Source organism: Aphis gossypii, chromosome 3, assembly GCF_020184175.1.
Source record: "Aphis gossypii isolate Hap1 chromosome 3, ASM2018417v2, whole genome shotgun sequence".
Taxonomy (NCBI): domain Eukaryota; kingdom Metazoa; phylum Arthropoda; class Insecta; order Hemiptera; family Aphididae; genus Aphis; species Aphis gossypii.
In genome coordinates, this window is record NC_065532.1 from 4,943,722 (window position 1) to 4,958,412 (window position 14,691).

Sequence of the window (14,691 nt, forward strand, 5' to 3'; positions counted from 1 at the left end):
CTGGAAAATAAATTGTAATATTTTCTAGAAATGAAAATCATGATTAAAAATGAGATTTTCATTATTCGTTAGTGCACAATTATTTTGAATCTTAATATACCTGTTCAATATATTATATAATAATGTATGTATAAGTTTAGAGAATAAAATATTACAATTATATGAGTTAAATATAAGAATATTCGAATTTATAATTCACAACAATTTTAAAGGTATTTTAGAATTTAAATGAGTATCAATTCGTAAATTGAATATTATTTTTTATGAATATATTTTAACGAATTATAAAAACGATTCTGAACGGAGATGATTTTTCAGCCTAGGATATATTTTCCAGTGACTGGTGAAAAAAGTGGTTTATGTTTTAATGACCTGACTGCCCCAAAATTAAGTCATGCACAGAAAATTCCAATTTAAAGAACTGGTGTATGTTTCAAGTTTCTGCAACTAGTAATTTTTAACTTAAACAAAAATCTAAAATTATTGATAAAATAGATCGTTTTTTTTACACGTAAATTTAACAAAATTTAAACTTCAGATAAAATTTTTTTAATTTGCTAACGCTCAACTTTTTTATAATATTATTCTAAACCAAGCTTATGAAAAATCTTGTACTAAATTTTCAATTCTTAGTTACTTATACAAATTTTATATTATATTTATAATAATTTGCAAGTATTCATGAATTTTGTCAATATTTTAACTGCAAATGCTAATAAAAAAAATTGTGCCTTTGTAATTTTATCGGTGTGAGTCATTTGGTCGAAGTCAATTTAGACAACTGTTTAGTGATCAATAAAATATGATCGAATCGTTTTATAGTCGAAAAACGAATGGTCGAGTATTTTATTAATATATGTATAGCCGAAATGTTTGTGCCTGAATGAGTCTTTTGGTCGAAGAAAAGTTAATCATTAGATACTAAATTACTTTATCTATTATCTATAATATTTTTATAGATGTTGCCAGAAATACAATCCTCTAATAGTATAATAGGTATACGTTTAAAATAAGTGCAACAAAGACTCTTACCTAATCCAGGTTATGATTTATTAGAGACTAGAGTACTTTAGAGGAATGGCTCAAAATTTAAAATTTAAATTATCTATACAGTTAAATTTAAACCAATTATTTTAATATTTTAATATATGTAAAAAAAAAATATTTTTTATCTACTTAATAATAACTTGATTAATTTGTTTTAAAACAACATTTTTATTTGTATGGTTTTTAAAAATATTTATTATTATATTATTTTTAGCTCAAAGTGTATGTTTTCTACTAAATATAGGTATATTTTGATTACATAACATTTCAATCACTTTTTTTCGAACACTAGACTTTCGGCCATTCACTTTTTTATGATTTTCCAGCGCTTTTGAAAAATGCTGTAAACTTCTTACTTTTGACCTATATAATGCACCAAAGATAAATTTGCTACCGAAAACCACCCCTGAAGTTTTAAATTGAAGCATTATTTCTACGAGTTATGGTGTACACAGACACAAAAAATACACATGTAGAATCAATACATTTATTACTCCATCTAATATACATATATGTATTATGTATACTATATACATATAGGTATCTATAGGAAATATATATCAAATGTAAAATAAAGTAAACCTATGAGTATGAATAATATGTATCATACGTTCTTATTGTCGCAGTTTGGTTTTCTACTAAATTATAAAGCTTGGTTAACATAAAATAATAAAAATTTAATTATGCCAAAATATAAATTATATCGACGAGCGAATCTAAAAATGTAAACATATTTTAAAAAGTTACTTAAAGAATTATCTCAATGATCTTCTACGTTATAATTTATTATCTATTATCATCATCATACTCATTTACAGTCGTAGAGTCGTAATATTGGGCTGTTGTACTTTCTTCGATTTGTATTGTCTGTTCGTCTTCAACGTCGCTAGCAGCCGAAAATGGCAGAGTTGTCACGTGTATTTTACTAGTTTGTCCATATGACGAAGTCTTTGATAATACACCGATCGAATAAGTGGACCCAGGCTTTAAATCATTTATCTGAAATATGTCATATTTTAATATAATGTTTATAATTTAGAAAATAGTTTCCAACGATCGGCGAATAACTTTTAATACTAATATATTTACCTAAATTTTTCATTGCGATTGATCAATAATCTACAAAAAGTTTCATATTATAATTACCGTGCAGTTATAAGTTGGGAGTTCTTCTGTTACCGGAATTTCTACATCTGGTTTGCTTTCACAACATTTATCGATGTCTTTAGATGATATCTCTTCAATGTTCACTATGAACGATTTCAGTACACCATTGTGTATCCATGGAATGTCCCATTCAAAAGAAACGTATGTAGGGCCTACGTTTGTTGTTCTGAGATTTTCCGGTTTATCTGCAACTGTTTATATTTTTGTTTATCACATTGTCGTTTAGCGTTTTTAAAACATGTAACATTGTATAACATATAATTACATCCATCGTTGAAATTAGTGAAGACTGATGATGTCGAACCACCTGTTGGATAGTCTAGTGACTTGGCTTTTATCTATATAAAATACACATTATTACGTAGTTTTATAATTGAGCTAACTACTAAAACTTAAAATTCTATATAAGCAAAGTAAAACAATACTTTTATGGTGTACTGGTTGTTTGGTATTAGATTATCAATAGTAGTGCAATAAAATGTCGGCCAAGCAATACATCTTTCGGGTTCTATGATAATTTGTTTTGTACTACTTAGATTCTCGTCGATTACGATGACGATAAAACCATCGATGATGTCCGTATCGTTAAAACTCCACCGTATCCCAATTGATTTGCGCTTTAAGTTTTTCTTGTAAACTATTAATTCATCCACTGGTACTAAATCTGAAATGTACGACAGATTAATTGTTACGAGGCTACGTTTAGTGAGTGCACTCAGTATTGTATATGTGTAGGTATAGTATACAGTAAAACTATTTTTGTAGGTACATTAATTGGAGAAATTATTATTACATTTAGATTTGGTTTTAAACGGTATCAATAATCCTTGTTCCAAGTTGTATCCATAATTCGTCAGTACGTGTACTTGTAATTCGTATTTGGTGTCTGGTTTTAATTCATCAAAGGTTATCGTGTTTTCTTTAATTGATTTTTCTTCTTGTGTTCCTTTGATTATATCCTATTCAACACGGTATCATATGTTTTTTAAATTTAATAAAATATTAAAATACTTTTTGATGTCTTGTGTATAATTAAGTCAAGTAATGTTGTTTTATATTTTATATGAAACAAAATAAAACTCAAAATGTATAATAGATGTGTATATTTGCTGTGTGTATTATACTTACTTTTAGTATGATCTGATATCCTCGAAAGAATCCATTTAGTTTGGAACATTCTGTGTTGTTTATCTTCCAACTGAAATATGCACTCTGATTGGTGATATACCAACTATTATTTTCATTGATGATGGGTGTTAAATTTGGTTCTAAAATAATAACAACCATTTTAAATGTTACACAATTTTGGGAATATATTTAAAACGGAATTTATGAATACTACTAACTAGAAATCGGTGTTTTTACAAAAATTATATTAGCATTGTCGTCGTAAGTATATCCTTGAATTTTGGGATCAACTTTTATAACATACTGCGTATTTGGTATTAAATCCGAAATTTCTTTTCTTTTGTAGTAATAAACTAACACCGATGTCCAATTGTTTGTAAGAACTTTGTTAGAACAACTAAAGTGATTGTTAACCTATCGACATATTTATGAACATATTATTTTTAAACTGATATTACTATTTACAGCAGTATAAACTTTTTGTTTTTCTACCCGTATATAATTAAAATGTTAATTTATTTAAAATTATAACATCATTATACCTTGTATTTAATTTCATAACTCAATGAAAAAAATGCATGGCTTTGTTCAACGTCCCACGTTATTATTATCGATGAATTCTGATTCAATTCGGTTTTTATGTTTTTTATTTCAATATATCCTACCAAAAATTTTGATTAATTTGTATTTTTCGGTAAATATGAATAATAATTGTAAATATTATGTAATCAGAAATGTATTACACACCATAAGGCTCAGTATTAATGTATGACAAGCTCGATGAATTAGATTGGCCTGATGACGTTATTGCTGTTACTTGTACGGCGTATCTTTCACCAGGTAATAGATTTTCAAATATATATCCCTGATTATTATTGGATTTTACTTCTTCTACATAATTTAGTGGTTGAAAAGCTGTATTAAAGCTATATGTATTGGTATATATTAGTTTCAATAAGTATTCTGTTATTTTACAGTCCTCTTCATTTTCATCGTTTAGCTACAGGTAATTATTACAAATAGAACCAGATTTATTGTTTTAAAACAAACAAAAAAAAATAAATAACATAATTATAATGAATGACAAGTAGAGGTATAATTGTATGCAATTAGTATTAAATAATTTACCTTGTTCCAAGTAACATTGATGTAATTTGTACCACTCAATAACTTTACATCATAATTTGTACTTCTTGGCACTATATTTCACGAAAATTAATAATTATTACTTTATGTTCTAAAACATAAAAAAATGTCAATGAAGATAGTGAGTATATTGTTTATACATAGGCATTTGGTGTAATAATCGGCTGTTTTGATGTTTTTTATATTGTAATTTCCATCTTCTGAAACTAGAATCGCACCAAAGGTGTACAACATCCCGGGTTTGAGGTTTGTGATTTCAATTACAGAATCTTGTTCTCCAATTTCTTTCATTTCTGAGTATTGAAATTCTGATACCTCCGAAGTCATCTTAAATAAATATAAAGATTTACTATTTTATATACACCAAATAAGTGACCTTTCAAATAAATTATTATAAAAAATATCAAATTGTCTGTTAAAAATAATTTTTTTTTTTAGTCAACTTATTTTTAGTTTGATATTTTATTTTTTTCAATAGGTAATTTATTATTCGTTTTTAAATGGAGTGAAATATCATATTTTTAAAATGTATTATATTTATACTGAATATAATACCTTTTGTTCCTTAATGTTAATTATTGTATTTCCTTAATACATATACATATTTCAATATTTGTGTATATTATTTACTTGTTTTAGATTCTGAACGGAGTGATGAATGTATTGATTTTACAATGATGTATGTTTTTTTTGTGCCTGTGTACAGCATAACTAGTCAAAATAATGCTTCAATTTCAAACTTCGGGGGTGGTTTCCGATGGAAAAGTGCATAGAGGTAAAAAGTAAATATTTTCTACCAGTTTTCAAAAACATCGAGAAAAACAAAAAAAAACGACGGAAAAACGGTATTTTTTACGCAAAACCAGTTTTCGACCGAATCGATTTTTTTATATGGTTGTAATTCAAAAACTAATCACTGTAAATACTTGAAATTTTCACCAAATGTTTATGGTAGTGTTATCTATATACAGTTAAATTTTTTTCCTTTTTTTGAGTTATTTATAGACCACTGAAATTTTCGATTTTTATGCGAATTTTTTTTTTTTGAAGTGTCAGTAAAAATATTTTGGATGACCAAAAAACCTTAATTTGAACAAAAATTTGATACAAGGTTCCTTATGAGTTGTTATTATTGTAGCTAAAAAAATTTAAAAATCGTTAGTCACAATTTTTTTTTATAAGCGTTTATAGTTCAAGTTTTTACGAAATCTGTCGAAAATGCGAAAATTTGCAAGTAATTTTGAAGTTGAAAAATCATAAAATTGTTTGTGTTGATAACTAAGGATTAAAAATACAACACTAAGTTTTACATAGGTTTTTCTTCAAGTAGCTATAGAGAAAACTCGAAGCATCATTATAGGAAAAATTTTAAGTGCGTTTGAATTTTAAATTTTTACGAAATCGCGTAACGATAACGATTTATCCTATTCGTTTGAGGATTCAAACGATTTTAAATATTTGTTATTATTCAAAAAGTATAAGTCGTAGATACTTGAAAATTTTACCAGTTATTTAGATTGGCATTTTCTTTATACATGATTTAATTTTCAAAATATTTTGAATTTTTTTGAGCAATTTATAGACTACTGAATTTTTCAATTTTTCTGAAGTGTTGATAAAATTTTTTTGGCCCAATCAAAATACTTGAAAATTTTATACAAAGTTCCTTATATATTATTCTTATAGTGATTAAAAAATTATAAGAATACTTAGGCACAATTTTTTTTTATTAGCATTTGAAGTTCAAATTTTGACAAAAATTCGTCAAAATTATGAATATTTGTAAATTATTTTGTAGTTCATAATTCATAAAATTGTTTATATTTATATCTAACGTTAAATTATATTAAATTATAAATATAATTATATTCTAGACTGACAAATCATCTCCGTTCAGAATCGTTTTTCGTATACAATGATACCTATCATTGCATTCAAATTTAACCTACCCTAGTCCGAGGTCCACCCCACCCCCTAATGTACAGCAGAGCGGTACACACTTGCCGACCTTTTTTACCTTAAATACAATTTGATAATAGTCAGATTTAACATTGCTACTGCCTTGTATGTTTTTTGAATTCAAGTCAATCTTCAATTTGATTGACTTCAAATCTGACGATTCCAATTGTGGCGGAGATTTAAGCCACGGATACTCTATAATCGCAAAACATATACCATATTATTAATACTAATTTAACATTTAACATTAACAGTATAGATGTTTAGCTTTCCATTTTACTTTCTTTACAATCCGGTGGTATGTAATTTGTGGTACATCCTTTGTCGCAAGCGCCGGTAAAGACGTTACATGAATTGAAACGACATCCCTCTGAGCATTGTTGCTCGCAGTTTGCTCCGTATGTACCACTCGTGCATTCTGTTTGTAAAAGGTTTATCAATAGTATATATTTATTTTTTTATTAATATATCCAGTATTGTTATGGACTAATTATTAAACAATTTTTAATAAGTAAGTTAATATTATATCCTATGTTGTTGCTACAAATCGTTATATAGTTTATAATAATGTAATATTTAAGAAAAAATGTATTCATACAAATACTCGTATATTGTTTATGTAGTTCTGTGCTCAGTTTTAATACTGCATTAAAATCATTTTTTTTTTTAATTATGTACAACTTGTTTTTTATACCTTTGTTGCATTCTCTTCCACTATAACCTGCTGGACACTTGCACCCAAATCCTTTGGTACAAAATATCATCTGCTGACATTGCATTTGGTGCATTGAACACATTCCAGCGCAGTCGGTACCAAATTTGTTCGGTCCACATCCTGTAAAATTTATGTGATGTTATCACTTAACGTAGTCGATTTCAAATTTATGAACATTTTAACGAATTACCGTGTTCACAGTTTTTGCCTTTGAAGCCTGGTGGACATATACACCCGTATTTATTTGCGATTCCTCCATTAAGGCACTGCGAAATTAATGAAATAGATTTTTCCTGTGGCTTGTACTCTAAAATGTCGAACGCATGATATTTTAATAAGATTAGATTGAGTACAGTGATATATATGTGATTTGATCTTTGATAAAATAAAACATTCTAATATAGCGTTGGTATACATCTTACGTAGGTACTTGTTTCGTTGGAGATTCTTTATTTGAGTGGGGCGAATGTTATATAATTGATATTTTATAGGAGTGATGTAGAATTTTAGATTACTTTTTTATAGATTAATATGTTTCTTTAGTTATAACTGTTGGATGAAAAATTACAGATTATTTCTATCCGAAATGGCTTTAAATTTACATCACTAAAGCCTAGTCTAACTCAGTATAATAGTATCGAATATAGGTACCCTCAAAAAAAAATATTTCAAAGATAACTTTTAGCTTATCTATCTATAAAATTATTTACGTGTATTGTATTTCTGTGTTATTATTATAGTATTTAACTGATGTCTCCGTTTTATAAATATTAAGCATGATAAAATTACGTTTAGTTTATGTTGTTAGTTTTGAAATATGGGTGAACTGACCTATTCGCTAACTTAAAAGTATTCATATTATCTGTAATTACAACTTTCAAGACGCATTCAAAATTAAAATTCATTTCAACCTTATGTCGAATCTTTGGAGTTTATGTATTTCTTTTTGTTTAAAAACGTTCTTCTATTAATTATTCTAACAAATTATATAGTACCATTAAGAGAGTATATGAAAAAAATATTCAAATGTTCATTATATAGTTTATTACCAAATGGATAAACATCGGCGGTTAACGAAGTAGAATATACTTCTTGGAATTCTTTGGCATTTATTGTCAATATTTCTTCGTGTTCATTTCCTATTAACAATATATATATATATATTTATAATATATTATTATCATTGTAATATATAAATTGTAAGAGTATATATAAATAATGGACTGTATTCATTAATCATCATATAAGACCGTACGATTCTTGTAACAGGTAATAATCTATCGTTTGAAATTCAAAGAATTTTTTGAATAAATATTGATCACTGATCATTTTTTAATATTTTAATGTAATTATAATTTAATTAAACCTGTAAAAACTATAATTTTTGTCGTCAATCGTATAATCGTAAAGAGTTTAAAACTTAGCTATATATAATTAATAACTATAAATATAAATAAATACCATTTTCATCTGTGCATTGAGATATTCGTTTGATTCCAATCTTACAGTTTTCGGCGTATACGGTTTTATAAGTACTATATCCATAGCTGTCATAATTTCTTATTTTTTTTTCTGATGATTTTCTTTTTAGATTAAAATTTAAAAGATATGTTTCATTTTCATGTAACCAATAATCACTTTTGAATAACACCGTTGTTAGTACTTTCTGTATAAGTTAAAGTTTAAATTAGAAAATCACTCTTTTTTTGTTTACATTTTTTTCTAAATTAAATTATCTCTTTTGCAGAACACAGTTTTTATTATACATATAGTAAGTCTTATCTATTTTTTATTTCTTATGTTTTTAATAACATTACATAACATATCATTAGGTTGATAAAATGAAATTGTTAATTCCAAAAATTAAAAAATTTTAAGCCCATAAAATAGGTGTACAAAAAGTACATAAAATTACATATGTTTTAGTTCTTATATTTGTATTAAAATTTGAAAAAGTGACTGATATATTTTAATAGATTTTATGATTTAAGTATAGTATTGTTTGTGTATATATATATATATGTATAATACAAATAATAATTAAATATAATTACCGATTCTTTTATATTATAAGAACTAATGATTTTTTTATCAAAAATATCATCACGATTTAAGACACTTAAGTCCATTGACAACGTACATTTTGACTCATCTTCTAGTAAATATGATATAGATATACACATTTTAATTGAATTTCTTTGTTTCCATTTTATTTTGAAGGATTCTTCAATGGTGTTAGCTTTCCATATGAACAAATTATAATTGAACTTTTTCGGGGGTATTGCATTATCTGTAATATATATTATGTTAATAGTCAATATTTCAAAAAAAGTTATGTTAGTTTAGAAATTTACAAATGAAATCTGAATGGATTTCAAACGGTTGTGAAAAGGTATTTTTCTTATAAGTTTATTAGAATTTATACATATCATTGTTTTTTTATGACATCATATTATTTAGAATTGTATAATTTATCACCATTTACTTTTTTAGAATTTTCTTACATCTTTTTAAATTTATTTAAAAAATTTAATATTTTTTTTTACTTACCATACATATACATATCTGATATGATCCAATCAGTGGTGTTGTATTTTATTTGGTCATATATATCATGTTTGGTGAACATATAATTGTTAAATTTCAGATAAGTTGAATTATATACTGTGAATTCTAAACTTTTTTTTTCGGAAGTCAAAATTACTCCATTAAACATAATTGGCATACCAACAGCATTTGTTCTTAAATTAATTTTTATGTCATAGCACCGAATACCATTAGCCATTCTGAATAAATATCCTAAAAACAGTTCATTCTATGTTCAATTACTGTTAACAACTATGTTAAATGTTTATTATTTAAGAATATTTTCTTTACCATCATATATCTCCGTTGTTGTTTTACAAATTGCTGTGATGTCATAATCATCTTATAAAAATTATCAAAAGATAAAATTAATGTTATGTAAAGTATTCATGATATACACAAGCATAATATAATTGTCATAAATCACTGTGTATTTAAATTTTAAAACAAATAATCACAGGAAACTGCTTATTCATATTCTAAAATTTGTATTACGTACTTAAAAAAATAATTTATATTATATAGAGTACTCATCTTTATTTTTATATCTAACCATGTTTATACTGAGTTTAATTTGGTTAGTATATTAAATTATATTATAATACTAATAAATTGCGTATTTTTGAGATACGTTTTTAAATATAATATATCTTTTATGTGCCTATATAATTTATAATACAAGGATTAAGTTATCTGGGTTACTATAAAATATTTATATTGGTAGGTATGAATAATATGATGGAAGAGTTTTACATATATGATATATAACACGGATTGATAGTTATATACTTACTTTAATAATTTTAAATAACTACTTATATCACAAAACAATAATTTTTAATCGATTTTTATTTTACATTTTTCATTATTTGAATATTTACCTGTATGTGATTTGTATTCAATTGTTGTACATATTGGAACGAAGTCGCTCAGTGTACATTCTAAAATAAATGTAGAGGTTATTTTACATTCATTGTTGCATAAAAATTAACTTATTCGTTAACAATTAATAAATCTCATATAGTATAAATAAATTACTAAATATACAACAAATTACAATTTACATATGTAACAACATAAATGTATTAATTTATGTAAATTTCTATTTCGTACTAAAAAAAAAAAAACAAATGTAAATTGAAGTCATATAAAATATTGATGACATCTGTATTAGGTACCTAATTAATATGTTTGATTAAAGTTATATATATTGTACTCTTATTTGTAAAAATAATAATTGCAATAATTTTCAAACAACTTCAAGAAATAATAATCAAAGCCAAATTTTTCATTTTACTTTTAATAATGTTTGAAAACGATTTTGAAAATTTACAAATATTTTGAATTATTAAAATGAAAATTATAGCTTATATAATAATGATATCGAAAATCGAGCTTTGATCTGACCTACAAAATGTTGTTTTATTTAAAATGAAAAAAAAATTAATAAAACCTGACTATTTTACAGGGCGTGAGAGTTTTTCCTGTAAGACATTTTTTGTACTAAAAACGCAGCGGTCCCGACTCCCTTAACAAATTAAAAAGAATTTAAAGTAATTGAAAGATTAAATTTTTACTTTTTTCAATGTGTGATTCGCTTCCAATAAATAATTGTCCGTTAATAACGAAAATCCATAAAATCAGTACGGTAACAATTTTTAAATTCATAGTTGTGCCTTGGTATTTGGAAAGAATATGTTTATGTTGTAATAATTAATATTATTAAAAAGATTAAATTTATTTTAATTTCTCAAATTTAAAATAAATAGTATTATACATTTTCAATAATAGTATATCTATGGAGGATACGCTATATTTTGTATTACACTATTGTTCACTAATGTAATCAAGAGACTGAATGAAATCAAAAGAAATCTATTTTATAGTTTTATTTAACTGTGATAATATTTAGATAAATATTATAATATGGTTGTTTTTCTTCTGATTTTTTATTCATTATTTGTTTATTCTTGTTCAATTTATTATTACCTATTTATATATACATATTGTTGGGATGTACTTAATCCACACTTAGATCCCTATTATAATTTGATGGTGATAAATTATTAGTTTATCATACTGTTTATAATATGGACATTGATCCATTTTTTAAACTACCTTTTACTTTTCTCATTTAACGTGTTTTGTACCCTGGACTTTGTACATTATGTACTATATATAATAATTTATTCTGTTCGAACTACGAGATCTCGTTTTATGACCGTCTTGTTATTTTTAACATAAGCAGCATATTGTTGTAATACTCACGAATACATTACTATTTAAATTATAGATACAATTATTTGAATCGATACTTTTTTTTATTTTCTACATAAACACAATGCAATACAAAATAAATAATATTTCATGTAAAAAACTTTGTAATGGCAATGACAAAGTTATTAGATTAGTTTTGTAGGTGTGATTTGTATTTGCATACCAAATCATTGAATGCTGCCATGTCTTATGGCTAGGCGTGTCCACTGTCCAGTTGCTGGAAAGTCAAATTGTAAAATTTAGGTTTTTACACACTACATGCAGTACAGTCTACAACTATCTGAAGATTAACCTAATATTTGTGACTCATTATTACAGCATTACAATCACTTATATTTTTATAAGTAAACATCCGAAATTTATAAAATTCTTGTAGCTTACTATGACAATATAAAATAAAAAATAAAATATGTAATAATGTTAAATAAAACCCGAAGATATATAAATCAAATTATTAATGGTATTTAAAATTAATATCAGATATAATTGAATATGAATGAAGTACAACAATTATTATTAAAACTGATAAATTTATATTATTTTTACTAATAAATTAATAAATATCAAATAATAAAATCACATAAGTAATAATTATATAGTATATTAATTTTGTGTTGAGTTATGTAAGATTCTATAAATTTAGATAAAGTTCCTCTTTTACCGACGTCTTATGTATAAATATCATAATGATTGCATGTATAAATAGTTTTTTTTTTTTACAAGGATTTTGTAAATGTTTTTATACCGGCATTTAAACGAGTATCAACTATCAATACATTTCAATTATAAATCAAAACATACATTTGTTATTAATTTTTAACTCATGATTAATTTTGAAGTATGTAATATTATTAATGTGTGCATATGATTTAAATATTCACTAAGTTATTTATTATAGGTGTAAATTAATTAAATTGAAATTATCTACAAAAACAATACTATAATTATAGAAAAATCTGCCGATATGATATGATAAGAACACAATTTAAAGATTCAATTTATATTGTACTACTTTATATTGTAGCTACTTATGCAATTTTTTTATGAATTATACCTATAAAATAATTTGCAAATATTCAAGATTTTGACTAATTTTTGTCAATATTTGAACTTCAAATGCTAATAAAAAAAAAATTGTGCTTATGTATTCTTATAATTTTTTCAAAAGAAATCTATTAAAATATTTTATAGTTCTATTTAACTAATTTAATTGAAACAAATATCATATGGTTGTTTTCCATCTAAGTTTTTATTCATTATTTGTCTATTCTGGTTCAATTTATTAGTATCTATTTATTTATTATTTAAATATATTGTTGGGATGTACTTAACTTACACTATTTGATCCCTATCATAATTTGATGGTAATAAGTTATTAGTTAACCATACTGATTATTAATACTGACAATGATCCATTCTTCCAACTAAACTTCTACTTTTCTCATTTGACGTGTTTCATTCACTGGGCTCTGTACATAATATACTATTTAATATACTCCTTACGAATTACGAGATCACGTCTTAAGACCGTCGTAGCTGCTACTCCTAACATAAACTCTGTTCATTTATATTATGGACATCACTTTTTTTTTAAAAAAAATCAAATTTTATTGGTCTATATTTCTCTTATTTACTGGTCTTATCTTTCTTAAATAGTTTATATATATAACTTAACTTACACTTTGATCCTTACAAACATTAATTAACTCTGATTAAGTTACTTAGAATAATAGTTTATAGTTTAGATAAGATATTGATAGATAAATTGAGAAAAATGAAAAATAGCTCGTGCAACGTATTTAGGTATCATCATAGACTTGAGTATACTATTTTCTCGATGTCAACAAAAATACTACACAACAATGAACCTTTTTTTGGCATTCCTTTTTTCTGAAAAATTTGAATATATATCGTTAATATCGCTATGAGTCATTAATATAATTCCAGTTTATCGATCGGTATTCAAAATTAAAACTCGGGCCGAAAACGTCCCACGTATTATATCTTTAAGTATACCTATAAATATATTTGTGGGTTAACAAAATTCTTTGGATGACTGCGTTATAATATATGGTCGATATTCCACAAATAGGTTATGTTTGTGGTCGTTGCGGTTACCGTTGATCGACGACTTACTGCTCCACAATATGTGTCCAAATGTTTCGGGCAATCAATCACCTATGTACATACTATAGTAGATGTGCATAATGCACAATATCGTTATTTTGTCTTTTGAGAAATCGTAATCGTTATAGGTATTCTAATTTATAATTTTTATTATTTATTATTAATAATACATAATCCATAAATCATCTTTTATCAATTTATTTAGTGTATTAACTAAATATTATTGTTTAATATATATCTACATTTTTACCGAGATTATAATTATCATTTTCATACTTTTTATTATTTAAGGTTATCATCGAATTCAAATAATTCAACCTCGAATAAAATAATTCTATAGCTGTTCATAAACAATTTCTTAGATAATTTATAAATATTGTATACTGGTATTGACTATTGAGTAACGGTCGACAAGGATAAAAATCGATTTCGATAAAATTCACTCGTGATACATATACTATAATGAGGGGCTATAACCATTATTCAAATTTAACTACTAAAGAATACAGCACTCTTAAGTTAAACTTAAAAAATATTCT

General features: G+C 24.9%; 2 protein-coding genes across 3 annotated transcripts in view; one reads left to right on the forward strand and one right to left on the reverse strand.

Moving 5' to 3' along the window:
* Nucleotides 1-1,520: 1,520 nt before the first annotated feature.
* LOC114120057 (uncharacterized) lies at nucleotides 1,521-11,606 on the reverse strand. The gene is made up of 22 exons (XM_027981841.2): nucleotides 11,326-11,606; nucleotides 10,630-10,689; nucleotides 10,040-10,090; nucleotides 9,713-9,961; nucleotides 9,217-9,452; nucleotides 8,624-8,828; nucleotides 8,212-8,301; nucleotides 7,353-7,469; nucleotides 7,142-7,282; nucleotides 6,728-6,865; nucleotides 6,506-6,642; nucleotides 4,629-4,815; nucleotides 4,471-4,541; nucleotides 4,090-4,342; nucleotides 3,885-4,003; nucleotides 3,561-3,756; nucleotides 3,343-3,482; nucleotides 3,008-3,173; nucleotides 2,640-2,878; nucleotides 2,480-2,552; nucleotides 2,194-2,405; nucleotides 1,521-2,046 (listed from the first exon to the last, which is right to left on the reverse strand). Exons 1-22 carry the CDS (start codon nucleotides 11,414-11,416, stop codon nucleotides 1,834-1,836), a joined length of 3,384 nt encoding a protein of 1,127 aa, XP_027837642.2. The 5' UTR covers nucleotides 11,417-11,606; the 3' UTR covers nucleotides 1,521-1,833.
* The window catches only part of LOC114120056 (uncharacterized), a 110,024-nt gene continuing 100,174 nt past the window's right edge, over nucleotides 4,842-14,691 (forward strand). The window contains exon 1 of one of the 2 annotated variants that reach the window (XR_007604969.1): nucleotides 4,842-5,263. Coding sequence is in view for 1 of the 2 variants with exons in the window: in XM_050203513.1 (XP_050059470.1) it covers nucleotides 5,246-5,263 (18 nt within the window). In the remaining variant the exon portion in view is untranslated. The remainder of the gene's footprint in view (nucleotides 5,264-14,691) is intronic. The other variant, XM_050203513.1, reaches the window with a different exon arrangement.